This window comes from Vigna umbellata, chromosome 1 (genome assembly GCF_029865625.1).
Source record: "Vigna umbellata cultivar VRB3 chromosome 1, Vumbellata_1.0, whole genome shotgun sequence".
NCBI lineage: Eukaryota > Viridiplantae > Streptophyta > Magnoliopsida > Fabales > Fabaceae > Vigna > Vigna umbellata.
The window spans coordinates 99,353,382-99,379,831 of record NC_142165.1 but is presented as its reverse complement, the minus strand read 5'-3'; the positions used below and the strand labels follow the sequence as shown (position 1 = coordinate 99,379,831).

Here is a 26,450-nt window from a genome sequence, read left to right as displayed (position 1 = left end):
CCCACCCTCTAACTAACTCACACGTTAAACCCTAAACCCAAAACCCTGAACCATAAACCCTGAACCATAAACCCTGAACCTTAAACCCTACCCCTACCCCTACCCCTACCCCTAACCCTAACAAACTTACTATCTAAACCCTCTAATGAACTTACCATCTAAACCCTCTAACGAACTTAGCCTATAACTAACCCTTACCCTCTAACTAAATCATCCTCTAACTAACTGACCCTCTGTCTTTAATTAACTCTCACTCCCTCATCTTTAACTAATTAACCCTCACATAACTAACTCACTTTCTAACTAACTCTCACCCTCTAATTAACCAACCCTATAACCAACTAACCCTCACCATGTAATTAACCCAACCTCTAACTAATTTACCGACACCATTAATTAACTAACCATCACTATCTAACTAACTAACCCTCAACATTAACTAACTAACCCACCATCTAACTAACTAACTCTCCCCTCTAACCAACTTCTAACTAACCTTTCCCCTCTAAATAAGCCACCCTCTACCTAACTCACACACTAAACCCTAAACCCTAAATCCTAAACCCTAGATCCTAGACCCTAACCCTAACGAACTTACCATCTAAACCCTTTAACAAACTTAGCCTATACCTAACCCTTGCCCTCTAACTAACTGACCCACCCTCTCCCTTTAATTAACTTTCACTCCCTCACTCTTTAACTAACTCACCCCACCATTAACAAACTCACCCTCGCCATTAACAAACTCACCATCTAACTAACTACCCTCACCCTCTAACTAACTACCCTCACCTTCTAACTAACTCACTTTCTAAGTAACTCTCAACCTCTAATTAACCTACCATCTAACCAACTGACCCCATCATGTAATTAACCCAACCTCTAACTAATTAACCATCACCATTAACTAGCTAACCATCACTGTCTAACTAACTAACCCTCACCATTAACTAACTAACCCACCCTTTAACTAATCAACTCTCCCCCTGACCAATCTCTAACTAACCCTCTCCCTCTAATTAACCCACCCAAAACCCTAAACCTTAAACCCTAAAACATAAACCGTAAACCATAAACCCCAAAACCGTAAACCGTAAACCCTAACTCCCAAACCCCACATGCCGAATGGTCCTTAGGTCGTACGGTCCTCCCTACCCCATAGGCCGAACGGTCCTTAGGCCGACCACCAGGCCAATCATTCTGGCCGACCACATGGTACAGACCAAACGGTTCTTCTTAGGCCAACACCAGGCCAATTACCCCGATCGACCACCCATATTGACCGACCATCCCGGCCGAATAGACCTTACGATTAGATTACAAACGATAATAGCTTATTAAAGCTCCTAATGGAGATTAAGGTATGATAGGGTCGTCATCAGGCCCACGAAAGGTAAAAGCCCATCACAACCATTATAAATAAAGGTCTCAGTTATGACTTCCCACCAGGTTGCATAATACATGTTCTACTTGCTATAATAACTGCTCGGTCACTTTATTGACTTGAGCGTCGGAGTGCCTTTGACAGGTGCCCCCCCGCCCGGCTTGGAGAACGTGGAGGGAGAACAAACACTACATCTGGGATAGGAAGAAGAGGAGAGAGCCTGATCGGTCTTCGCCAGCATGTCCAGTCCTCAACAAACAAGTAATTGTCCGGTCTTCCACAACTTGGAGCGCTTGAAGTATTTATGTGGCCCGTCCAATCTTCAACGTTCGTCCGGTCATCAAGGTTTGCCCTGTCTTCGGCCATGGAGTGTTTTGAGCGTAGGACGTCCCCAAACCTTATACCCGAAACATTTTGGCGTCCACCGTGAGGTCGAGCTAGTATTCCCCATTGTAGCCACAAGGAACCAGTGAGTGGTGCCTCAAAAGAACGTCAGCTCAATTTTTCGGCCTCTCACGCTCGGCCTTGACTACCCGATAACTCGGCCACTTGGCCTCGTTCGCATGGCCATTCGGTCTCCACTTTCCTACCGTTCGGCCTCCAAGGTAATTCCCCAAACCTACCCTCGCAACTACTTAGTCAAATCTGGCATTAGGTGTTCGGCCTCGGCTTCTCGGCCTTCCGTGACCCCTACCGTTCGGCCAAATCTGACCTTAGGGACTCGGCCTCCAAATGCCTCAACTGTTCGGCCGTGGTAATCAGGTACTTTCTTAAACCAGGCCTCCAGGTACATGGTGAAAATTGGCATCAACGTCAAATCATTTGGCCGTAGGGTCTCAAGTACAATCGGCATCCGACCTCAACGTTCAACCATTCAGTCGTATCTTGACCTTTCAGGTACTCTACAAAACTTAGCCTCACAGGTACTTAACCAACCATTCGGCCCCTAGTGTTCACCCTCAACCAGTCAGCCATACTACGAGGAATCTCGGCCGAAACGTATCAAAACCCAAGTTGATGAACGAAGTTTCACTCCTGTCAACTTGGTCGGGTGGTGAACGATGAGTTCTTCCCAGAGAACCACTGCCACCCGGTTACTACGGAAACCCAAGTTGATGAACGGAGTTTCACTCTTGTCGACTTGGTCGCGCGGTGAACGGGACACCCTGTCGCACCAGTCGTTTCGAGGTCCACCTTGTCGTTCGAGGCATTTCAAAAGATCAGCTTCTCGGCCTTCACAGCCCTTGATCGTTCGTCCTTTACAGGCCTCAACCGTTCAGCCTTGAAATGGCCTCAAGCTTTTGGCCTTCAGAGGCCTCAACTCCTCGGCCTCTGCTGCCTCAACTCCTCAGCCTCTGCTGCCTCAACCATTCGGCCTTCAGAGGCCTCAACATTCTCGACCACCACGGCCTCAACCGTTCGGCCTTCACAGGTCTCAACCGTTCGGCCTTCACAAGTCTCAACCGTTCGACCCCCTCAGCCTCAACTTATCGGCCTCCAAATGCCTCGACTTCTCGGCCTCCAAGGCTTGAACCGTTCGGCCTAACAAAGGCCTCAACATCTCGGCCTCCAAAGGCCTCAATCGTTCGACCTTCAAAAGGCCTCAACATCTTGACCTCTCGTGGCCTCAACCGTTCGACCTTCAAAAGGCCTCAACATCTTGACCTCCCGTGGCCTCAACCTCTCAGCCTTCAAAGGCCCCCAAATTCTTGGCCTCAACTTGACCTTCTCGGCCTCAACTCCTCGGCCTTCAAAGGCCCCCAAATTCTCGGCCTCAACTCCTCGACCTTCAAAGGCCTCAACTCCTCGGCCTCTGCGGCCTCAACCGTTCAACTCTCAGAGGCCTCAACATTCTCGGCCACCACGGCCTCAACCGTTCGACCTTCACAAGTCTCGACCGTTCGGCCTTGCACAAACCTTCACTTCTCGGCCTTGCACAAACCTCCACTTCTCGGTCTCCAAGGCTTGAACCGTTCGGCCTAACAAAGGCCTCAACTTCTCGGCTTCCAAAGGCCTCAACATCTCAACTGTTTGGCCCCCTCAGCCTCAACTTATCGGCCTCCAAAGGCCTCAACTTCTCGGCCTCCAAAGGCCTCAACCGTTCGGCCATCTCTTGGCCTCAACTTGGCCTCTAAAGGCCTCAACTCCTCCTCTCGGCCGTCCATGGCCTCACTTTTACTTAGCCAAATTCGGTAATCAACCATTCGGCCATACGACCTCTTCCATCCGGCCTCAGGTACTTAGCCAAAAGTGGCATCAAGTGTCCAGACTCACAAATACTCAGCCAACCATTCGGCCCCAACCGTTCGGCCCCAACCGTTCGGCCATTCGACCTCTCTACCATTCAGATACTTAACCAAATTAGCATCAGCTATACGACTATTCGGCCTTGTATATGGCCATTCGGCGTTCAGTACACGCCCATTCGGCCTCTACCCCATCCGTCCTCCTCGACCACCAATCTCTGGTCGTTCGACCTCTACTACTCGGCCTTCGATGGCCTCAAACTTCGCGGAATTAGGTATCGAGCGTTCAACCTCGACGGTTTGTCCTTAAGGCATGACTCGTTTCAGCCTTCTAGCCAGTCATCTTAATCAACGAACGACGAAGACAGAAAAAAGGCCAACAGAAGATCCCATCTGTAGCAGGAAGGCCATAAACATAACCCCTTCGCATAATAAAATCATGCTCGGGCTTGGGAGGCTTATGTACTGTACGGTCCTCCCTACCCCACATGCCGAACGGTCCTTAGGCCGTACGGTCCTCCCTACCCCATAGGTCGAACGATCCTTAGGCCGACCACCAGGCCAATCATTCTGGCCGACCACATGGTCCAGACCGAACGGCTATTCCTAAGACCGAACGGTTCTTCTTAGGCCAACACCAGGCCAATTACCCCAGCCGACCGACCGACCATCCCGGTCGAACAGACCGCATGATTAGATTACAAACGAGCTCATTAAAGCCCCTAATGGAGATTAAGGTATGATTGGGTTGTCATCAGGCCCACGAAAGGTAAAAGCCCATTACAACCAGTATAAATAAAGGTCTCAGGTATGACTTCCTACCAGGTTGCATAATACATGCTCTACTTGCTATAATAACAGCTCGGTCACTTTACTGACTTGAGCGTCGGAGTGCCTTTGACAGGTGTCCGCCCGCCCGGCTTGGAGAACGAGGAGGGAGAACAAACACTACAACTAGGATACGAAGAAGAGGAGAGAGTTCGTTCGGTCTTCGCCAGCACGTCCAGTCCTCAACAAACAGGTAACCGTTCGGTCTTTCACAGCTTGGAGCGCTTGAAGTATTTACGTGGCCTGTTCAGTCTTCAACCTACATCCGGTCATCAAGGTCTGCCCTGTCTTCGGCACAACATGGAGTGTTTTTAGCGTAGGACGTCCCAAACCTTATACCCGAAACAAATAATAAAGAAAACTTCAAACACATGATCTTTCACTTTCATCGACACCGAATAAAGTTTAGTATAAACTTTGATAATGACAAAAAAAAAAGGTATTAAAATAAACTACTGGAATCAGCCTGAAAAGTTTGGATAATATGCACGAGGTTAAACGTTCGATCCTCGTTCCCAGTGGGTAGTATAACTTCATCTATTTCTTTCTTTTGGTTAAAGAGAAGCAAAGTTTGTACAGGAGAAGTGAATCATGATGGTTAATTCAACAGATATTCAGTATATTATATAATGTTAATCCCATGGTAGAGTATCGAATCAACATTTACAGGACATACATAGCATTTGATCACCAATATTATAAAATTGTCATATTAAGCAACATTTGCCACTTCGGATGCTGCATTAACCAGCTGGGAAGTAGTAACAAACTATGTCTTATAATATTTACCTGAGCTAGCTTTCTATGTGACTGCATCACCGAAACCAACCAGAACTTCAGGCCAAAAGGTCTGCGTCAGATTCACACTCAAGTGCCCATAACTATTCTTACAGCACATATGGCTATGTTCGGGAACTTGAAATTGGTCTAGTTGAAGAAGGCTCGGCTAGGAAGCCATTAGGGATGTGGTGAGGTTGTTCTGCACCGGCTGCAGGAACCAACAAGTCAGAGAGTACTACCTGAAGAGAGGAAACTTTTTCTTTTAGCTGAGAATTCTGTTGGTGGATTTGTTGGTTACATTCAAGCAAGTAAATGATCTTTTGGGAGAGTTGATGGTTTAGTGTCTGCAGATGATCCACGTGATACTGCAGGACTTCAATCTGTTGTTTCTTTCGCATGCGAGACCTGCGAGCAGATTCTCTGTTGGAGAACATCCTTTTCTTCTTTCTGTCATCAAGGAGAGCCTTTGCTTCATCAGAATTGTTATTGTTGTTACTGTTTGATGATGTGTTGGGAGAGGGTTTATGGAGTGGGATTTTAATTGGGTCGTGGTTGTTGCTTGGAAGGTGCAATTGGGAGCAGAAAAATGGAAAGTGGTGTAAACTATGAGGTTGGTCCAGATGGGTCAAATTATGGCCTTCACCAGTTTCCATTGTTGAGGTCGGGATAGGTTTCTGGGTTGGAGAAGGATAGTGAAAGCACTGTGTTAAGGAAGCATAAGGGGCTACATGGAGTTCATCATCTTCATTGCATTCCATGTCTCAATTTTTCATTCGAGTATGAGAGACGGAACTAACTGACCTACAAGTTTTATAGATTGGAATTGGATAGTTAATGCAGATAGAACACGAGTAGGTATGGGAATTTCTTGACATTTGGCCGATGCTAGGAAAGTTAAGAATACATATTTGATCAAGATTAATAACAACTAATGGTCAGATAAGTTTTGTTCAGTAAAATGGTGGGATATAATTGACCTAGAGACAGAGATCTGAGAAGTAAAGTGGTTTAATGGCTGTGAAGGCAATGCCATTGACTTTTTGATTATAAGTATGCCTAAAAATTTATACAAAGCAGCAAATTTAGTGATTCTCTAACCTAGAAAAGAGCCAGAAAATTAAATTATGCCATATAAGCTCAGAACTTTATACCCCATTCAGTAAAATGCTGGCTAAGGACTCTATCTGCAGTTCTTTTTTCCTATTTTTGGTCTTGATTATATACTCTACCCAAGAAAAAATGGCAATGCGCGTTAAAATTTTACTTCATGTATTTCAACCTAAAATTAGGTTACAACAAATTAAATAAAAGTAGACAAATTCACTCTACCCAATAAACATTATAATTTTTTATACTTAAGGAGATTTGATAAATTGAAGACACTGTTTACAGTAGCATTTTAAGCTTTGGATTAAATAAAATGTCAAATGTTATATGAAAAGCAAATCAAATAATTGGGTTATCTGGCGTCTCCATGGAATCTTCCATCATAAACTATCACTTTTACTTAGTGGGCAATCACAATGAGATATTGCTTAAACGGATGACATTTATATGTCAAGGTTAACACGTATATAACAAGTATGATACTTGCAATGGCATAGGTATTCTCTATTCATTGCTTATATAGCGCAGATGCTAATTAAAAGCCTAATATATTGCCTATAATAGGTATTCTCGTGCATAGTAAATCACCAGCTTTTGATCCCATTGTTACATGGAGTTTCAAATCACTGACTTCCAAGCATATGTGGATTTATAACCTATTAACATCCATTTTACAAGTTTTTATCCAACTGAAATTTATTTAGATAGACATCTTAATAAACTATATAAATTAATTCTTTAATCTGAAGTTGAACATATTTATGCTAACCAACAGCTAACAGAAAAGAATAGGTTTGTTATTGCTCAATTTATTGAGATAAAACCTATTACTAATATCTTGCAGATGCAGCATTATGAAAAAAATAGCAGGAGATATTGAAGTGAATTTTCGCTCTTCATTGTCATTATTATTACTAATATTGAGTTCACGTGACAAATTATCTTATAATTTAATTTACATAGGCGTGCCGTGCGTGGCAATAATCACCTACACCGAAGTGAGAATGACCACTCCTCCTAACAAATGAATCTTCAACAAAAACACCCCTAAAAGAAAGGAATGAATACCTACGTTTCTACAACCAAAATAATATTTTCAATAACAAATATCATATTTCAAGTTACTCTCACAAGAAAATGCAACTTCGCATTCCTCATTATTCCATTTTCAGGCAACTGCACCAAATTTGAGTGCGTCCTAAACTGTAACTTCATTCAAGAAAGTCACAGAAAATACTAAATATATCATATAGTGGCTGAGGAATAGTGTAGAAATCTCACCCCGTCTTGTCCTTAACTATAAAAGGATAGCATAAAGCTGAACTCTAGTATTATAACCTCAGCACTCATACGAATCCTAGAAATCACACTCCAATCAGAAAAAGAGATCTAGGTAAGAATTTCTTCCTCAAGAACAAAGAAAGCCAGCAAGACTTCAGCTACATGAAGAATGGATAACAAACCAGAACAGGAAGCCAACTGTCAAAATCCAATGACTATTAATATATAAAACTAATTGGTAAACCATGAACAAATAATACCCATCCAACAGCCATTTTTCTCTCAAAACAAAGGCTCTTCGACTCCCTTCTATGATGAAAAACGATTTCACAGTCAAGGGAAGATTTTCAATCCTCTGGCATTTAAGTTTCATGACATGACTTCTGGCAGAAAAAAAAAATAGTTTCAGTAAAATACTCTTTTATTCATAATGATAACTATTTTAAACTATAATGAAAAATACTTTTATATGAATATTACCTAAAATTTAACTTATATAAAAAATTTAGATTATAATTGATTCAAAAATTAATGTACATTTATTTTGAAATTTTACAACTTCAACTAATTGATAAACTAGTTTAACCTAACTTTTTCAGTTTTAACTAGTTTTTTCAACTTTTAGCTAACTTTTTTGAAGAAAAACATTGAAATAATAAATTTTGAAGTCAGAATCCAAAATTAAACATATGAACTCCCTAAAATTTCCCCTGCCAAATACTTACTTTTGCATATGCAAAGTTTTTCCCAATTTGAACATCACCAACCAATCACAGCAAGTTATGACAATTAACATTATATTTCAATGTAATTTCAGATTTGAATGTGAATGCACACAATAATAAAGATATGAGAGGATAAAATCCGTCAAAAGGGTCTGCTTACACTTCCAGAGTTCCTCCAATCTGCCGGAGACTTCCTCCAATATGCCGGTGACTCAGAACGGCACAAGAGAGCTGAATCATCTAGAATAAGAACATGAAGAAATCACAACAACCACAAATTCTAGGCAAAAATGATTCATTTCTGTGATGTATCCCAAAGTACAATTCGAAGACAAAATCCCTAAACTCAAATCTCCAAAATAAACAAGACCATCACATGCATTTTTTCAGGAGCAAAAAATCTATACTTGATCAAATACCCTACACGTGAAAATTCATCAAGTAAACATATCATCATGATCACATAACAGATGTATGTGCCTTCCTCTGCTCATAATCAGCATCATCAGTGGGAAACTCAAAGCGACAAACGGGACACGTGTTCCTTATCCCCAACCACGGCACAATGCAGTCCCCGTGATAACGATGCGAACACGGCAACTGCTTCACCTCTTCCCCAACCCCAAACTCCTCCTTACAGACCGCGCAAACCACGTTTCCGTTTGCCACGTCAGCAGCGCTCACGACCACCGCCGACAGTTTCCTCACGGCGGAGACGGACGCCGGAGGCTTCCCGACGAAGGCGACGTCGTTGAATTGGCTGAACATCTCGTACTCCGCGGCGTACACGAAGTCCTCGTTGTCTCCGAAATAAGGCTCGGAATTCGTTCCCTCCAAATTGGCGTTCAACAGAACCTGCCACCCCAAATTGTTGGTCTCCATTTCAAATTCTACTTCCTCCTCCGCCTCCTCTTCGATTCCAAAGGAGACGGAAACGGAGGTGTCGTCGAACATGCTCAGAACTTCTCTCTCGTCGACCACTTCCTCCCACTCGAAATCATCATAACTGTCTCTGTTGTCTTCCAATTGAAGCGCGTCCAAGCAGAGAGGGATGTTCGAAACGTCGTCGTTCACGTTGTACTCTTCCTCCGAGTGCGTGCAGATCCCGAGCACGCTGTCGATGTTTCCAGACTGGTAGAGCGATTCGTCGGAGTCAGATCCGACGGAGAGCCGACCTCCGACAAGTAAGTCGTCGGCGGCGGGGAAGCCAAGGTCGATGGCGTCTAGGGCGTCGATAACGCCGAAAAAGGCGTCGTTAGAGAGGGGATCGGTGAGTTGCGATTGTTCAACGCGCTGGTGAAAGAGATCCATTACGAAATTGACCTGGTTCTCGCGGTCGGTGAGGGAGAAACGGTTGGGGTGGAATTCGGGATCAAAATCAAAATCTAAGTCCCAATAAGGGAAAGGGATCAGAGTTTGGTCATCGTCGGGGTGGCGGGAGTGGCGGTGGTGGCGGGGGTAGGTGGTTACATCTGCCATTGTTGTTTGTTGGAGGAAGAAAGTGTGGTGTGAATGGAAACTGTGGGATTTTTGGGCCTATAATGGGTTGGGATATGGAATGACGGAAGTGCCCCTGATTGTTGCAATTCCGTGCCTTCTCGCCTCCGGAATACGGGGAAGCACACCATCTTCCGCTCTCTTTGCGCACACGTTCTGAATGTGTCCCCTTTCCTTTTCTGCGCCACACAAATTAATTAATTCTCCACTTTTTTTTTTTATTATTTATTGGAGAAGATTCAAATGCTCAATCCCATCCGTTACCAGAAAAAGAAAAATTATATAGTAATTGACATTTCTTTTGTTCAAATATTGTAATTTTTTAAGGTAAGTAGCCTCTCTCTTTTTTTTTTTTAATTTAATCTTAGTTTTTATTTCCTAACTTATCTAAAAGGTTTAATAGTTCAAAAAGTCTTCGATTGCTTATCTGAAATAGATCTTTTACTTGTTCTTTCGTTTTAATTGAATTTTTATTTTCTAAAAATTTGAATAATTAAATTATTATTGTTAGTTCCATACTAATATCATTTAAAAGATGTTAAATATTAACTCGTGAGTTTTTTGAATTTTTAAATTTTTTTTTTAAATAAAACATCATAGGTCAAGTTAACATTGTGCATATAACGATAATAATGTGACGTGACATTTATATACAGGAAAAAGTGATTTATTTTTCTTGAATTTTCTAGAATAAAAGAAGTTAAAGATGTCCTTAATAACATTTTAAAATTTAATTCGGGTTATATAATAACAAAATCACACATATAACAAATTAACATGCTCTTTTCAGTCGATTATTCAAAAGGTTTGGTCTATTTTTGAATCTTTTTCACCTTTTGTTTTCTTGCATGTGGATGAAATCTCCTTTCTCATTTTTTAGGAACACCTTTCACTTCTCATATTCAAATCCATGAAAGAGTTCATCAATTTCATATTAAACTAAAAGTATTTAACAAATATCAAAGTACTCACTTCGATTTCTCTTCTATTTATTATCTATAATAAGTTGAGAAAGTTGATCAAATAAGTTGAAATGAAGTTTGGTGGAATGAGTTACTTTGAAATATATTGGATGATTAATCATCTTCTTCTTCTTCTTGGTTTTCCCAAAAGATCAAGCTTCAATTCGGGTTATGGGATGGTTCCCCTTACGTAAAGGAGGAGTTTTGTAAGTGGAATGATTAGTATTGTTGCACGCCTGTTGGAACCAGGTGCAAATAAGAATGGAGGTAGAGGAATGGGTAAACACGACAGAGATTGCTACGCATGAAATGAATCCTACAGTAGTCATTGATGTGTGGAGTTTGAGCTCCATAATTTCGGAAGCTATAGAAAAACAAAATACTTACTTCCATTGAGGAAGATAAATTTCGATTTCAAAAAATAATCATAATTTTGTATATCTATATTTACACGTGACACACAGTTAATCACATCATAAAAATTTAATAACCTTTTGGAGAATTAAATCCACGAGTTTCTATGAAAAAAATAGATAAAATTGATTTGGAACTAAAACCAAAATCTCGTTGAAGAACCAAAAATATTTTTAATCTTTAAAAACATTATTTTAGTCTCTCAAAATTGTTGATCAAAGATTTATTACTATAAATTAAAAAAAATAAAACTAAATAAATATGAAGAATAAAAATTTGAACATAGAATCTTAAAATTTTGATTTAAAAATATTATCATTATGTTTTATATAATACCGTCATAATCATAAGTAATGGATAAAGATAGAAAAAATTATGTAAACAAAATAAATATATATTATTTAGATTACTTAGTTTAAAAATTAAATATTACACATTCATACTTTCTTAATATAGAATTTTAAAAGTAAAATGTTTAGGAATTTAGACCATAGCCATTCCATGGGTTTATTTGGCATCTATTATCCTTTTAGGTTAAACCTCCTAGTTATGCGATTTTGTCAATTTAGTCAAAATGAAAAATTGACTCAATTAGCCCGTGCCGTTAGATTGGCTTAACAAGTTTATTTTTTATGACATGTGATGTTGACGTGGAAAGTTTTGTAAACGTGACATTTATATACCTTTATATGTGACATATATAATTAAAAAAAATTTAAAAATTGAAACCCAAGGTTCATCGTCTTCAACCTTACCAATCTAACGACAAGCGCCGACAATGACCTTCTCTATCAGGTTGATTAGTCCTGCAAGGCCTTAGTAATGTCGAAGGGGGTGAAGCCCGGTTTGGCTAGTGTGCTTGAAGTTATCGATCCCCAAACCATCTTTCAATCTCATTCCCATTCCAGTGACCCTATATTCAGAGAACGCATAGACGCAATCCACTTGTTCTGAACCTTTCCCCGCTCCTCCATCCCAACCCAAACCTCCCCCTCCAGTCTCCTTTTCATCCTCGTCGTCCCCAACTATCTTATTATTGATTTTGTTTGGGTTACATAATAGTGTTGGAACCTAGATCAAAGTTTCTGTTTTTGGGTGCTTTTAATTAATTAGTTTCTGCATGCAGTAATCATGGCTATGGCTTTGAATGCTCTTGTTGGACACGTGCTTGATGATCTGTTGAGCACTGTTAAGGTAATGAAAGACAGGGCAGTGAAGTTCAAAGACACCCTGGAAAATTTGTATTCCATCCTTGAAAAAGTAGAACCGATTGGTAGGCAGATAGATGGTCTTAACAAGCAATTGGATAAACCAACTAAGGAATAGCATAAGCTGTGAAGAAGGGGAAGGAGCTTGTTATTGAGTGCTCCAAAGTTGATTGGTGGAATTGCTGTTATAAGGCCAGTTCCCAAGAGAAACTTCAAGACCTTTTATCATTTCAATTTTGTTTTCTGTCCGAACATTTCAAATGTCAAAGTTTTGGCAAATGTGCGCCATAGTTTGTTTTTTTAATCCGTGGAGTATTCAGAGTATGCAGAAGTTGTTGGGACTTCTCGTCTAGGGTATTGAAGAAGATTGTTGAAGAATATTATTGAAGAAGATACAGAGTATGGGATTGGAAGAAGAGGCGACAGAGTATGGTTTGCGTCTAAGTTTCACGGCTAACAGATTTATGTGAGGCCCGATTCAAATGTAATTTGGAATTGATTTTTGGATTTCTTCTCACAAGTGTGATGCATAGGGAAAAAGATTTATGGGTGATGAAGATGGAAGATGATTTCATTATAATTGAGGATGACCTTTTTTTAAATTTTTAAATCAAACATTTTTCACGTCAAACTTAAGAAATTTCATGTAATACCCTGCTTATGTCACTTTTCAAAAACTGGGCACGTCAACGCCCAACTTATAGAAAAACTTAAACAGACTCAATTGACTCAAATTTTTATTTTTTATAACTAAATTGGAGAATCCAATAAAACGAGAATCTAACTAAGTACTTCTAAATAGTTTAAACCATTTTTTGTTCAGTTCCCTTTAGGAATAAAAAGGTATACTACAAAAAATTAAAGATAAAATAATATTAATATATAGTATTAACATAAAAATAAGAGTATAATAAAGGTGAATTATTATAATATATTATTTGGCTAAGAAAGGGTACTTAGATGTGAAGGAAAGATTCCTCTCACTTCAAGAACATTAAAAATGTTATGGTTTTTTCTGACATTAGTTGCTTCCTTCTTTAATAAAAGATGGAATGGGATTATTATTAGCATCTTTATGATCCATCAAAGCTTCCTACGTTATGGTTTCCATAAATGCTTTTATCTCACCCTTTACGCTATTGGTCTTAATTAGAGGTGTCAAATGAGCCCCTTTAATAAGATTTGGCCCTAGCCCATGTGGGTTGGGGCCAAAAAAGCCCACAGGGCCAAAAAAAACTCTTTATTAAAAAAGCCCACAGGGCTAAAAGCCCCTAAAGCCCTATAGGCCAGGGCCAGTCCATGGGCTTTCCTTTTTACAAAATTTAACGTCCAGAAACATAATATTATCATACAAGTAATCACAAATCATGTGTATTTTTTATCCAGCTTTCATTTTATCTTTGTTAGTAATAACTTATAACTATAATTGATTCATGTGTAATTATATTTTTTTACCAATAAAATTAATTTTCTACTTCATAACTGTTTCTATATTAATTAGTTTAATAATAATGCTTTTATACAATTATTCCTTAATTTCCAAATTTTGTTTTGATAATTTTTTCATCTTAATTTTGGTTTGTAAATTTGACGGTTCAGAGATATCCACATAAAATAGGTTTAAAAGTTAAAAAATTTAATTTAATTTGTAAAATTTTGATGGACTAACGAATTTATTTATAGATGGTAATCTATTTTGTCACTAGTTTAAATCAATATCATTCGATTAAGATTTGTGATCAAAATTACATTATTTTTAATTGGTGTGAACATGTTAAAATTTTGACTTAATAACTTTTTAACTTTTTTAATTTTCCAAATTTAATAAAATTAATATTTATTATTTACAAAGCTATATAATTCTTTTAAAAAAAAATTTATGAAACGTATAATTTAGTCATTTACATCAATTTATATATTTTTATGTCTTTTTCATATATTTTATATTATATTAATTTGTCTTTTTTATTAATTTCTTGTTAAGAGACATTGATGTAATTTATTTATTATTATAATTATTATAATTTTTATTTATTTTATATGTTAATAATTAAATACAATAATAATTTTAATTTTAGTATTATAAATTATAACATTATATTTATTTAAAAATATTGTATCTATTATTTAATTATTTTTTATTACAATCGACTCAATTATGATAAATAATTCAATAAAAACGATCTTTGTTGGATAAAGATAAGTATGATTTTAAAATATTAATTTAATCTAAAAGGTTAGAAAAAAAAATCTGATTTTATAACCACTAGGATTACATCTAGATCTTGTATACTAACATATATGATATTTATAAGAATTTTGTCTAACAAGGATTTTCACTAAAAAGTTAGTTCTTTTATTAGGTGAAATTAATTTTAAACTTTACAAAGTTTTGTGGTTTAATTTTTTAATGTATATATATCTATACAAAACATTCAACAAAAGAATTTTATATGTTAAACTATAAAAAATAAAAATTTTACACCGATATTAAAAATTCATCCAATCAGTAGATTTGAATTTAAAATCTATCCATAATTAATATTTCAAATATTTATATAAATATCAGAATTCGATTATTGAAAAATCGAATTTTCAACTGTGTTACTTTTATAATTTCTGTTTTGAAACTTTTTTCATTTTCTTTTAAATAAAAATAATAATAATAATTTTTTTTAACTTTTCAAAATAATAAAATTATATATTTAAAATGTACTTATAATTAAAAAATTATTTTAAATAAGTTTTTATAAAATCAATATTTATACATTTATATTTAATTAAAAAGATATTAAATATCATGTAAATTTTGAAAATTATTGAACTTGTAAAGTAAATAAAAGAAATAACTAAAAAAACATTAAAAGTGAATTAATTTAGTTTGGGGGCTAGCCCCATCCTAACCCTACCCCAGCCCACTTTATGTGGGGCTTTAGGGGTTGGGGCTTTTAAAAAGCCCCCTATTAAGTGGGTTAGAAAATTGGGACTTGATTTTGGAAGGGGTTAGGGTCAACCCATGGGCTAGGGGCTCAAATGACACCTCTAGTCTTAATGATAACAATTTCATTCCTATTTACATTGGTTCATATAATATAAATTTAACTCTCAACTTTATCACTACCAAGTAAAAATATATAATTCAACATGTTCTTTAGCGACAGAGTATAATAAAACTTATTTGAATATTGTTAATATAAAGTAACAATATAATATTTTAAAATATATTTGTTAATATAAATATTTATATATTAACAAAATATATTATTAAATTTTAATAATGTAATTACGTTATGGTATTTTTTAATATTATATACACATAATATTTGTTTAATCAAGGTTTAATACGTCCCTACTTTTGGGGGTTTTGTTCAAAATGGTCCTATCTTTCGAAAAAGTTCAGTAAAGTCCCATATTTTGGTTTAAAATGTTCAATTCGATCCTTTTCATGAACGGCGTTAAAAACTTAACGGTGGTGGTGCCACTGTGACGAAATTTGAGTGAGCTGTTATGTTTTGATGGTTACGTGACACTGTAAATTGGGGAAATATCCTAAATTGGGGATCTTAAAGTGGAAATTAGAATCAGAAGCCCTAAATTGGGGAAAAATCCCCAATCTTCTCCTGCTTCTTCTTCATCTCTACTCCCTGCAACCTCATCCAGACTAGACACACCTTCTTCACATTCCGAACCAGCACTGCAGCAACTGCGGTGAACACTCTTCTTCTACTTCTTTTTCTCCTTCGCTAGACGATTGATTTCAGCTTTTGCTTGGTTCAGCGGCCACTCCATGGTATTGCTAGCTTTGTCAAAGCACAACATATCTTGCAAACCAAAAAACCTCCTTGCAACATTAAGGGAAAGTCTCATCCTCCTATCCCTCAGTCCCCTGCAGTGTTGTTGGAGGGAAATATGAGAAAGACTAACCGGTTGAGGGTCGGGGTTTTGATATTGGGGATTTATCCCCAATTTAGGGTTTCTGATTCTAATTTAGGGTTTAGGATTATTAAAACTTTAGGGTTTTCCCAATTTAGGATATTTCCCCAATTTACAGTGCCACCTAACCATCAAAACATAACAGCTCACTCAAATTTTGTCACAGTAGCACCACTACTGTTAAGTTTCTAACGCCGTCTACGAAAAGGATCGAATTGAACATTTTAAACCAAAATATGGGACTTTACTGAACTTTTTCGAAAGATAGGACCATTTTGAACAAAAACCCCAAAAGTAGGACCAAATGATGTATTAAACCTTTAATCAAATATTATATTATTATGATTATTTTTTTATTACCATATACATAGTAAATTATTATTTTTATTAATATTATTTGATATTTTTTTAATATTATAAATTTTTATTATATAAATTATAAAATTCAAAAAATGTATAAATATACACGATATTTTATTAGGAAATATACACTCTTTTATATTTTTTTATTCATAAAAATATAATTTTTTTATTGACTCAAGTATCTTAAAGATACACAAGAACATATATATTAAAATTCTTTAATCCACTCATATTGGCAGAATTTTCACGTTCAGAATCCTAGAAAAAACATAAAGAATATTCCATTAAATATAATTTTCAATAAAATTTTCTAATAAATAAAATATATCAACCATAAGAAAAAAGTAATTACATTTATTTCTTACGTCGTAGAAGAATTCTGATAAATCAAATATTTTAACAGATTAATTTGTTAAGTTAATCTTTTGTAATAATATCTTCAAAAAACTTATAATGCATTTTTTTATTGTATTATATAGCCTTCAATTCAATTACAAGGATTTGGTGATTCATTTGTTATAATTTTCTTTAAGATTTAAGTAAGTGTTATGGGTTTAATATACGACATATTTTAGCTTTAAGTGTTTAATAATATTAAATTAATATAGTTTTTTAAACGTTTTGAACTAATAAATTATAAATACTTCTATTTATTTTTTTAAAATAATTTTATATGTTCTTCTATTATATTGATTTGTTGGATTGATTTCTAAATATTTTATAATTATTTTTATTAATAATTTTTTATTGTAATATTTGATTTATTTTCCACATGTTTTGATGATACATGTAATAAAAATTACATAATGCGTTCTTATCGATATTTTGTGGTATGAATAATTGAACAAGTGATAAGATTTTAGTAATTATTTGAATGTTTCTTATTATTAGAATCAATTCTTTATTGTACATGATAAAGATTTATCTGAAAAAAAAAATCGACATTCAATTTAATAAAAGAATTTTTTAATTTGTATGAATAAAAGAAAAACTAAGAGAGTATTGGATATATATGTTATGATGAAATACTATATCTATTTATTTGTTAGCACAAAATCCTTAAAAACAAACACTAAAATGTAATAAATTAATCTTGTAAAATGTGATGGTCGAGTTGTTAAATAATAACATTTAACAATTTAAATTATTTGATATATGTTTTAGTTTAATAAATATATAAAAATAAAAAATAGATATAAAAAAGAAAAAAAAACTCAGACTAAAATGTTTAGTTTATTAAATATTCAGTTAAAGAATATTGAATATTAAAAGAATTGTTCATAGACAAAATCTTCTTGGAATTGTTTATTTAAAATACAAAGTCTGAATTTTATAAAAATGATCTTATATACTATTTTTTCTGTACAGGTATCAATTTTAATTACTTTAAAAGCTAATTTAAACTTTTCTTTTAAGTTAAAATGTCTCTTCAATTCATATTTGGGTGTTGCTCCCTCTCTTTTTCTCAAATGCTCCTGTACCTTCTTACTATTTTTTTTATTTCAAAAATACTTTACACTTCTCTACTATTTTCTTTTATTCCAAAAATATCCTACACCACCTCCACTATATTCAATCATCTTTCTCTTTTTCTCTCCACATTAATGGAGCATTCACATGGCTCAGATTTAAACTTGTGATATATTGCAAAATTTTATTTACATTTTTCCTTAAATAATCTTATTTTTACTGTTCAATATTTTTTTTCTTCAAATTACTTAATAAATGGTAAAATTTTGTTCTAAATTTTTAGAAAAATGTTTATATATATGTGTGTTTTTCTTTTTACATTTAATATCTATAATTTTGAACATTATATTATGTTTTAACTTATCAACATGTTTGACTCAAATAATTTGAATAAAGTATTTAATTTATTAGATAAATAATATAAAAGTATTATTAAATACTTAAAATATAAAAGAAAAGTTATTTGTTAAAGATTTGGAATTTATTTAGTTCTTTCGTCATTATAAAGTTAGTATATAATAATAATAATAATTCTTGAAAACAAAAAATATCTTACTCAAACATTCTGAAACAGTTAAGAGGTTCGGGTGTTGCTCCCTCCACCACCCCAAATACTCCTGCATCTCTCCACTATTTTCTTTTATTCCAAAAATACTCTATATCTCCCCACTATTTTCTTTTATTCCAAAAATATCCTACATCTCTCCACTATATTCAACAATCTTTCTCTTTCTCTCTCCACATTAATGGAGCATTCACATGGCTCAGATTTAAACTTGTGATTTATTGCAAAATTTTATTTACACTTTCCCTTAAATAAGTTTGATTCAATCTTATTTTCACTCTTCAATAAAATTTTGTTCTAAATTTCTAGAAAAATGTTTATACATGTGTGTGTTTTCTTTTACATTTAATATCTATAATTTTTAACATTATATTATGTTTTAACTTACCGACATGTTTGACTCAAATAATTTGAATAAAGTATTTAATTTATTAGATAAATAATATAAAAATATTATTAAATAAATACTTACAATATAAAAGAAAAGTTATTTGTTAAAGATTTGAAATTTATTTAGTTCTTTTGTCGTTGTAAAGTTAGTATACAATAATAATAATAATATATCATTTACTATTAATATTATTATGTTTATTATTTTGTATTTGCATCTAACTTTTAAGTTTATAAAATGGAAGTGGTAGAAGCACTAGTATTGAAGTTTACTCTGAATTTTATATTTTGTAATATATCACAAGTTCAAATCTAAGCCATATGGATGCTACATTAATGCAGAGAGAGAAAGAGAAAGAAGATTGAGGATAGTGGGGAGGTGTAGGGTACTTTTGAAATAAAAGAAAACAGTAAAGAGATATAAAATATTTTTGAAATAAAAAAAAACAGTGAAAAAATGCAGAAGCACTTGGGGTGGGAGAAGGAGCAACACTCAAGAGTTTGAGACTGTCCAGCACAAAAATCTCTCTCATTTGCTCCCTCTTCTTCCTTATTTGGGCTTTGATTTCTTCTTCGCACTCTTTTTTTCGGGGCACAACTTCCTCTATCTCATATTTCATTTTTTTTTCATCTTTCGTACAATAACAAATTTGAAACGCGATATAGATTTCATCAGATATGTTTGATTGCGTTTCAAGAGACAATATTTTTTTTCTAATTTATTTTTATTTTATAAAAATGTTATGTTTAAATGTCTTGCGTTTTTAATTTGAGTTTTTGTATCTTTATTTTTGCGTTTCTAAAAAAATTGTATGCTTAAATTTTATGTCTTATTATTTTTTATTGTTAATAAGATTTTATTATTTCATAGACATATATTTATATTAATTAAATAAATAATTATTTATATTTTAATTAAGTTTTGTTGTTTTCAATTATTTATATTTTTTTATACAAAAATTTTAACAAAATAAAAAATTAATACAATAAATTAAACATTTATAATTAAATTATAAAATCTGATAAAATAAGTTATGCATTTATAAATAATTTAATAAACTTAAAAATAAATTAAATAATTTAAATAATTATAAATGTGTATTTTTTATATTATAAAAATTAAACATTTAAAATGGATTTTTATATTAACAAAATTAAATAATTATAACAAAACAATTATTTTAATAATTAACTATTTACTATATATACACTATTATAATTATTATAAATAAATAAATAAATAAATATCTTAATATATATATATATATATATATATATATATATATATATATATATATATATATATATATTTAGCATAACCACCTTATTAATTAGATGACATTTCTAGAAATTGAAGATGCAGGTGAAAAGGTTAGAGGTACAATCACTTCATTAATTAGAGGATATCTTTGGGAAGGTGCAGGTGAAGAAGTTGGTGGTGCTGAATGAAAAGGTTGGAAGTGTAGAATAAAACACCCTGTTTTGTTACATTTTGCTCCTAAATATATCTTGATGGAAATATTTTTATATTTTATTCATTTTAAAGTTTTATATATGTAAATGTAATTTTCGATAAAAAATTTATAATTTTAAAATTGAAATGACGTTATTGAAAATCACTCTGTCAACAAGACAATGAAGAAATAAATTAAAAAATGTTATTTAAATTTAATATCAACCATTTAAGATCATTTTAATTAGTTTTCCATAATAACTAGGTTTTTCTGACTAAAATGGTGAATTTATTTAACATAAAAATGTGTATAAAATAACACTGGTACTAAGTATCCTTTAGTGTGCCGGGATTATACAAACAGACTAAATAAATTATTGCACACGTTATTAATGTTTTGTGTCATGTTATTTATCTATACTTTGAATTCCATCTTACTTCGATTTAATTCTTTATTTTTAAAATCTTGCAATGTATTTTTTTTCTATTCGAATTTACTTAATATCATTAACATTTACAATTACGAATTTAACTGTTATAAAACATTGTTAGCGACTACAGGATAGTATAATAGTGTTTGATCAATTTTAATAAAACATTGTTATAGTATAATAGTGCTTAATCCATTTGTTTGGAATAAAGATACCAATTAAAATTACATCGATTAAAAATCAAAATACCAAAAAAATGTTATTAAATATAATAATAAATAATAATAAATGAAATAAAATATTATTATTATTTTATTTCAGGAAGCAATGTGTAAGACCTAAAAATATTTTAAGAACACATTTTAAAATTAGATTAAGTTTAATAATATGCAATCTGAACGAAATAAAGGTATATAAATTCTTATTTGTGTTTTTATATTGGTTGATTTGTTAAAAAAAGTCAAGATATAATTCTTGATATACAATCAAGTTGCACTACATAAACAAACACTTTTAGTAAAAGAATATTGTTCAAAAACATTCATTGACTAAACAATTACTTATTGTTTGACCCATATTCGTTTAATTAAATAACTGCATATTGTTTGGAATTTAATTATTTTTGACTAAACAGTCAAATATTGTTTGAAATACACTTTATTAAAACTTTTGATTACAAGAAGTTACTAAAATAAGTTATAATGTCCCAATAAGGATACAATATAATGTTCACTCTACTATATTGCTAAAAACCATAACATTGTTTTATCAACAAGCTAGGTTTACAAGATTTTTGCACTTATGGGATTAATCATAGGCCAACAGACTTTTGTGCAAGAGTTATTCTTTATTCAAAAGTTACTCCTATATATATATATATATATATATATATATATATATATATATATATATATATATATATATATATATATATATATATATATATATATATATATATATATATATATATATATGAAATATTTGGAAAGATGTGACTTCTTATTTTATACTTGTTGTGAGACTTAGAGACATTTTTTTAATCCAAAGTTCTATTAAATGTTTTCCGTGCATCATTTAATATAAACTCCAATTTGAAGACACATATTAATATTTAACATAATTTTTGGAAGTTTTTGTAAGATATCTTTTAACTTCATTTAGGGTAGTATGAGATTGGTGTATAGGGACATCTTTCTAAGATGTTGTTAGTGTAAAATAATTTTAACATACTTTTAAGAGATCCTTTTAATGTTGATGTTTATTGTAAGATTTTTTTTTTCTGTCAAATGAATTTTGTAAATAATAGTATAAACATTTTAAAAAAAAATCTTATAGTTTGTTTTGAAAATAAATTATTAAGATATATGAGAGAAAACACTATAAGAAAAAATGATACTCATATCTCTCAAGATTTGATACAAAGATATTAATGTTTATATACATTGATATAAACACCTCGTCAAAATGCTCTTAAAATATAAGATATGTTTTGACTGGTATAAAATTAAACTATCAATTCTTACAATTTTATTTTTAGGATTGATCTATTGGGATGTTTTATTAATCTAATTTACTCAACTTTAAATAATTTGCATTGTAACTATTATTATATGTTCACACACGCACGCACGCAAGAGATCTAAAATAGCTAAAATAATAAAAATAACTCATGTTAAACACATTTTTTAATATTAAAATCTCACTATTTCTACTATCAAATTAAAAATGAATTTAAATCTAATTAAACTTGATATAATTAATTTTTAAAATAAAATTAATTTTTATATTTATATTTTATTTTATTCATATCTTCTGATAATTAAAAATTAACAAATAGGACAATTCATATTCAGCAATAAGAAAAAGAGGTATAATACTAATATTGATCTTTTTTTACCAACTAATTAATGCAAATATAAGTCATGGACAATTTCTTTACAAGTACTCATCCACGATAAAAATATTAGCAATATTACTAATAAATTACATAATTATTGGTGATTTACGTCATCACTCTATCTAATCATATCCAATTTTTATAGGGTTTCACTTTACTTTATAGTAATGCCTAGTGGTACACATTAAATAATGATGCAATCTCATCATTTTGCATATTAACCACAACTTTGCATTATATTATTGTGTGAATGATAATACGTATATTATAATATGCAAACATACTAAAATTGTATATACTAAATTGACATTACTTATTTAGACTTTAATTGTATTAATTTAATCAAAATATTGTACTGGTATAAAAGAGTGTATGATCTTAAAAAAATAAAATAAAATTAGAAGGTCATGTTTCTCTATCATAATCAAGTGAATATTGAATTTTAATGTTATCACAATGTTAATGGTGATGATGAATGTGTTTTAATGGTTATGTAATGTTTGGATGGGCTACAATCAATATATTAGTTCAATCATTAACGAATCATTATACCAATTTAATCAAATCATTACACTAATTTATATATATTAAATATTTAATATATATAATATATTTTCTCTTCCATTAATTTTTGAGCTCCTAACTATTTATCATAAAATTTAAATAAATTTCTATATAATATGTATAAAAAAGGCGGGTCAAATAAAACATCATCGGTTAATTCGAAATCTTAACTATTCCTCATTTTTACCTTATATATATTAATTAAACATAAAATAGCTTAAAAAATTTAGAAACAAGAAAAAACAACATTTCTTTATTCTTTCTTGTCTGCCAATACAAAGGTTACAAAAAAAATGTTTTTTTTATATTTAATCATTTGTGGTCACCGTCATTATTTAATCACTTCTGTAATGACATTTCTTACTGTTTTGAATGAATTAAATATTCTTAATTATAACATTGTTGCTGGCCAATGGTAATGGTCAAATCAGAACACTTCTTACAAAATATCCTATAATCTTGGTCAAAATGGGAAAAGGCTTAAAGCTATCTGCAAGGGATGTCCATACTTAAAACCCCAAGAAGGAGAGATACAACTGTTAGTCTACACTAACCACCTTTTATTTCATATAATAATGCACATTATACACAGTTTACCACAAAGGGTGCCCTAGTTTATAGCGTGCCCTAATTTATTTCTCTCATCCCCACTCACTTTTAGGTAATTGTATAAACTTCAAGCTATCAAAATCACTGTTTAATAATAGTATATTGATTTCAACAAACAAACCTTACATATTGGACTCGTTGTCTCTAAAAGCTGAATCCGAGACCAATCTTTTATAAACATAGGTTATAACTAAGAAACAACTCTATTTACATATAGACTTAATCGAACACTTATTATATATATATATATATATATATATATATATATATATATATATATATATATATATATATATATATATATATAGCCACTAATCTCTTGTCTCATTTGTATGTTAGGAGAATCGAAAAAGGTGTATGAAGTTTCATGGGAAGTGGAGCATGGAGCATGGAGTCATGGAGGATTGACCGAACAAGTTCTCCTCGTTGCATGCATGACGGCCGACAAGAGCTAACATCTCGTATCTTCCATTTCACGCGATCATACACCTTTTTCTTCACTTTGACTTCAACCCTAGTTTCACTCCCACAAACAAAACAAATCCCTTTTTCAACATTGTTCTCGCTAGTCGTTAATTCCTTTTCCCAAGTAACGACCATGGAAGTCTCAGTAATAAATTAATCGTTTTTCTGTGATTTGTTCACAAATAGCTAAAAGAATTTGAGATGCATGTGGACCCTATAAGGAAAGACCCTTTCTCTTTCTCAGGATTCCTCTCCTCTTTTTGTTCAACGACATACCCTTATTACCGTTCTGTTATTCCATTCGCAATAATGGTGTGGGCAAGCTTAAGGTCCACCACCTTTCTCCTAGTTTTCATTTTGCTTCCTCTAATATTCTCCGGCGCACACACCCAAAACCAAGGTTCACTAACTTTTCTATTTCCTCATCATCTCTCTCTTTTCTTTTCTGTTGTTGTCATATTGTGTTGAATCAGTTTGCCTCACTTTGTTGCAACCTTAATTGTTCAGGTAAGAAGACCATGGTGGTTACCAATACTGAAACATCAAGAAGTCAAGTGAACTTGGAGGTATGTGTGATACTGTATATATGCTATGAATAGTGATGATTCAAACAGTGAGTTAACTAATGTGGCAGCATTTTTTTCACAACAGGTTTATCATGGTGTTCCAGCAGTTGCTGAGACAGATCAGAGAACGAGTTTTCTTTCTGGGAGAAAGATGATGTCTAGAGAAGTGCACTCGAAGTTGAAGGTGAAAGAGGCTGAGAATGGAAGTAATCCGGCAAAGGGCTTGACCACCGAACGGAAAGCGCGTTGTGTGGTTGGAAACTGCAACCATGAAGAAGTTTTGAATGTGAAACAGTATAAAGTTGGTAAAAGAAATATAAGTGGGCATTCTGGGAAAGTCAACATGTCTGGTTTGGTGCCTCTGAATGCTGATTACTATGTTCCAAGACCTCACCCTCCCAAGAACAACTGAATCACAAAGTTTGAAGCATATATAAGGATTTGACATATATATGTAGTGTTTTTTTAGTTTGGTTAATTTTTACCTACTTCTAACCATATTTGCTTTGGTTTTGCTCTCAGTTTTGTAATGTTACTGTTTAGAATAGTTACAAGTAAATTATAGGTGATTATACTTGTATGTAAATTGAGGCTTTGAATGTGAACTCAGCTAGTGTTCCCAAAAGGAGCTCTTCCACTACTTATATTAAGATTTGGTTTAAATATATAGTATTCTTTGGTTAAATCCGACATTTAACAAATCCATTACTGAACTCGTTTAAAAGAACAAAATTCTCCCAACTTGGAACATTTGCTTTATTTATTGAAAAATGTTTTTTTAATAATTTTGTTGACAACTCCTTTCCAACACTTACATTAGATGTTATTAGTCTATTTCAAATATACCAACCAATTAATCTATGCTAAAAAAAAGTTATTATGAAAATTTATTAACATATTATAATTCTTGTTTATTTTAATTCTTTAACACATTCACATTCTGAGCGATTGTAGATATATTATTTCTAACGTTGTTAAATATTTTTTAAATGAATACTTCATTATTGGATTAAAAGTTAATATTGATTTAAAAAGTAAATATACTTTTAGTTTTTCAAAAGGAAAATTGTCTGATAACTACGACTTGTTCACATTACTTTAATATTACATTTTTTTTTCATCAAACAAGTTATGTATTTTTTTTTTCAAATTATTCTTCTAGGAAGTTTAGGGGTAAGACATTTGGACTAAGAAACTAAGTAAGATTTTTTTTTATTATATGAATAAAAAAATCTTTGAGAGACATAATATATTTAAACCCAAAACTAACAACTAGTTATGTTTTTAAAATATGTTAGAAGAAATTATTTAA

The 26,450-nt window shown here is 32.6% G+C and overlaps 3 protein-coding genes across 3 annotated transcripts; 1 reads left to right on the top strand and 2 right to left on the bottom strand.

The window, feature by feature from the left end:
• Positions 1 to 5,189: 5,189 nt before the first annotated feature.
• Positions 5,190 to 6,109, bottom strand: LOC124834841 (uncharacterized). Its single transcript, XM_047309653.2, has one exon. It carries the CDS (start codon positions 5,994 to 5,996, stop codon positions 5,361 to 5,363), a length of 636 nt encoding a protein of 211 aa, XP_047165609.1. The 5' UTR covers positions 5,997 to 6,109; the 3' UTR covers positions 5,190 to 5,360.
• Positions 6,110 to 8,629: 2,520 nt separating this feature from the next.
• LOC124834834 (uncharacterized) lies at positions 8,630 to 10,097 on the bottom strand. Its single transcript, XM_047309635.2, has one exon. It carries the CDS (start codon positions 9,828 to 9,830, stop codon positions 8,811 to 8,813), a length of 1,020 nt encoding a protein of 339 aa, XP_047165591.1. The 5' UTR covers positions 9,831 to 10,097; the 3' UTR covers positions 8,630 to 8,810.
• Positions 10,098 to 24,974: 14,877 nt separating this feature from the next.
• On the top strand, positions 24,975 to 25,753 carry LOC124835258 (uncharacterized). Its single transcript, XM_047310154.2, has 2 exons — positions 24,975 to 25,138; positions 25,224 to 25,753. The coding sequence occupies exons 1-2, from the start codon at positions 25,091 to 25,093 to the stop codon at positions 25,548 to 25,550; spliced, it is 375 nt and encodes a 124-aa protein (XP_047166110.2). The 5' UTR covers positions 24,975 to 25,090; the 3' UTR covers positions 25,551 to 25,753.
• The last annotated feature ends 697 nt before the right edge of the window (positions 25,754 to 26,450 follow it).

Bases quoted from the DNA above. Each gene is read 5' to 3' on its own strand.
- LOC124834841 (XM_047309653.2), bottom strand. From the start codon at position 5,996: ATGGAATGCAATGAAGATGATGAACTCCATGTAGCCCCTTATGCTTCC.
- LOC124834834 (XM_047309635.2), bottom strand. From the start codon at position 9,830: ATGGCAGATGTAACCACCTACCCCCGCCACCACCGCCACTCCCGCCAC.
- LOC124835258 (XM_047310154.2), top strand. From the start codon at position 25,091: ATGGTGGTTACCAATACTGAAACATCAAGAAGTCAAGTGAACTTGGAG. The intron at 25,139-25,223 runs GTATGTGTGATA...TTTTCACAACAG, and splicing joins GAAGTCAAGTGAACTTGGAG to GTTTATCATGGTGTTCCAGC.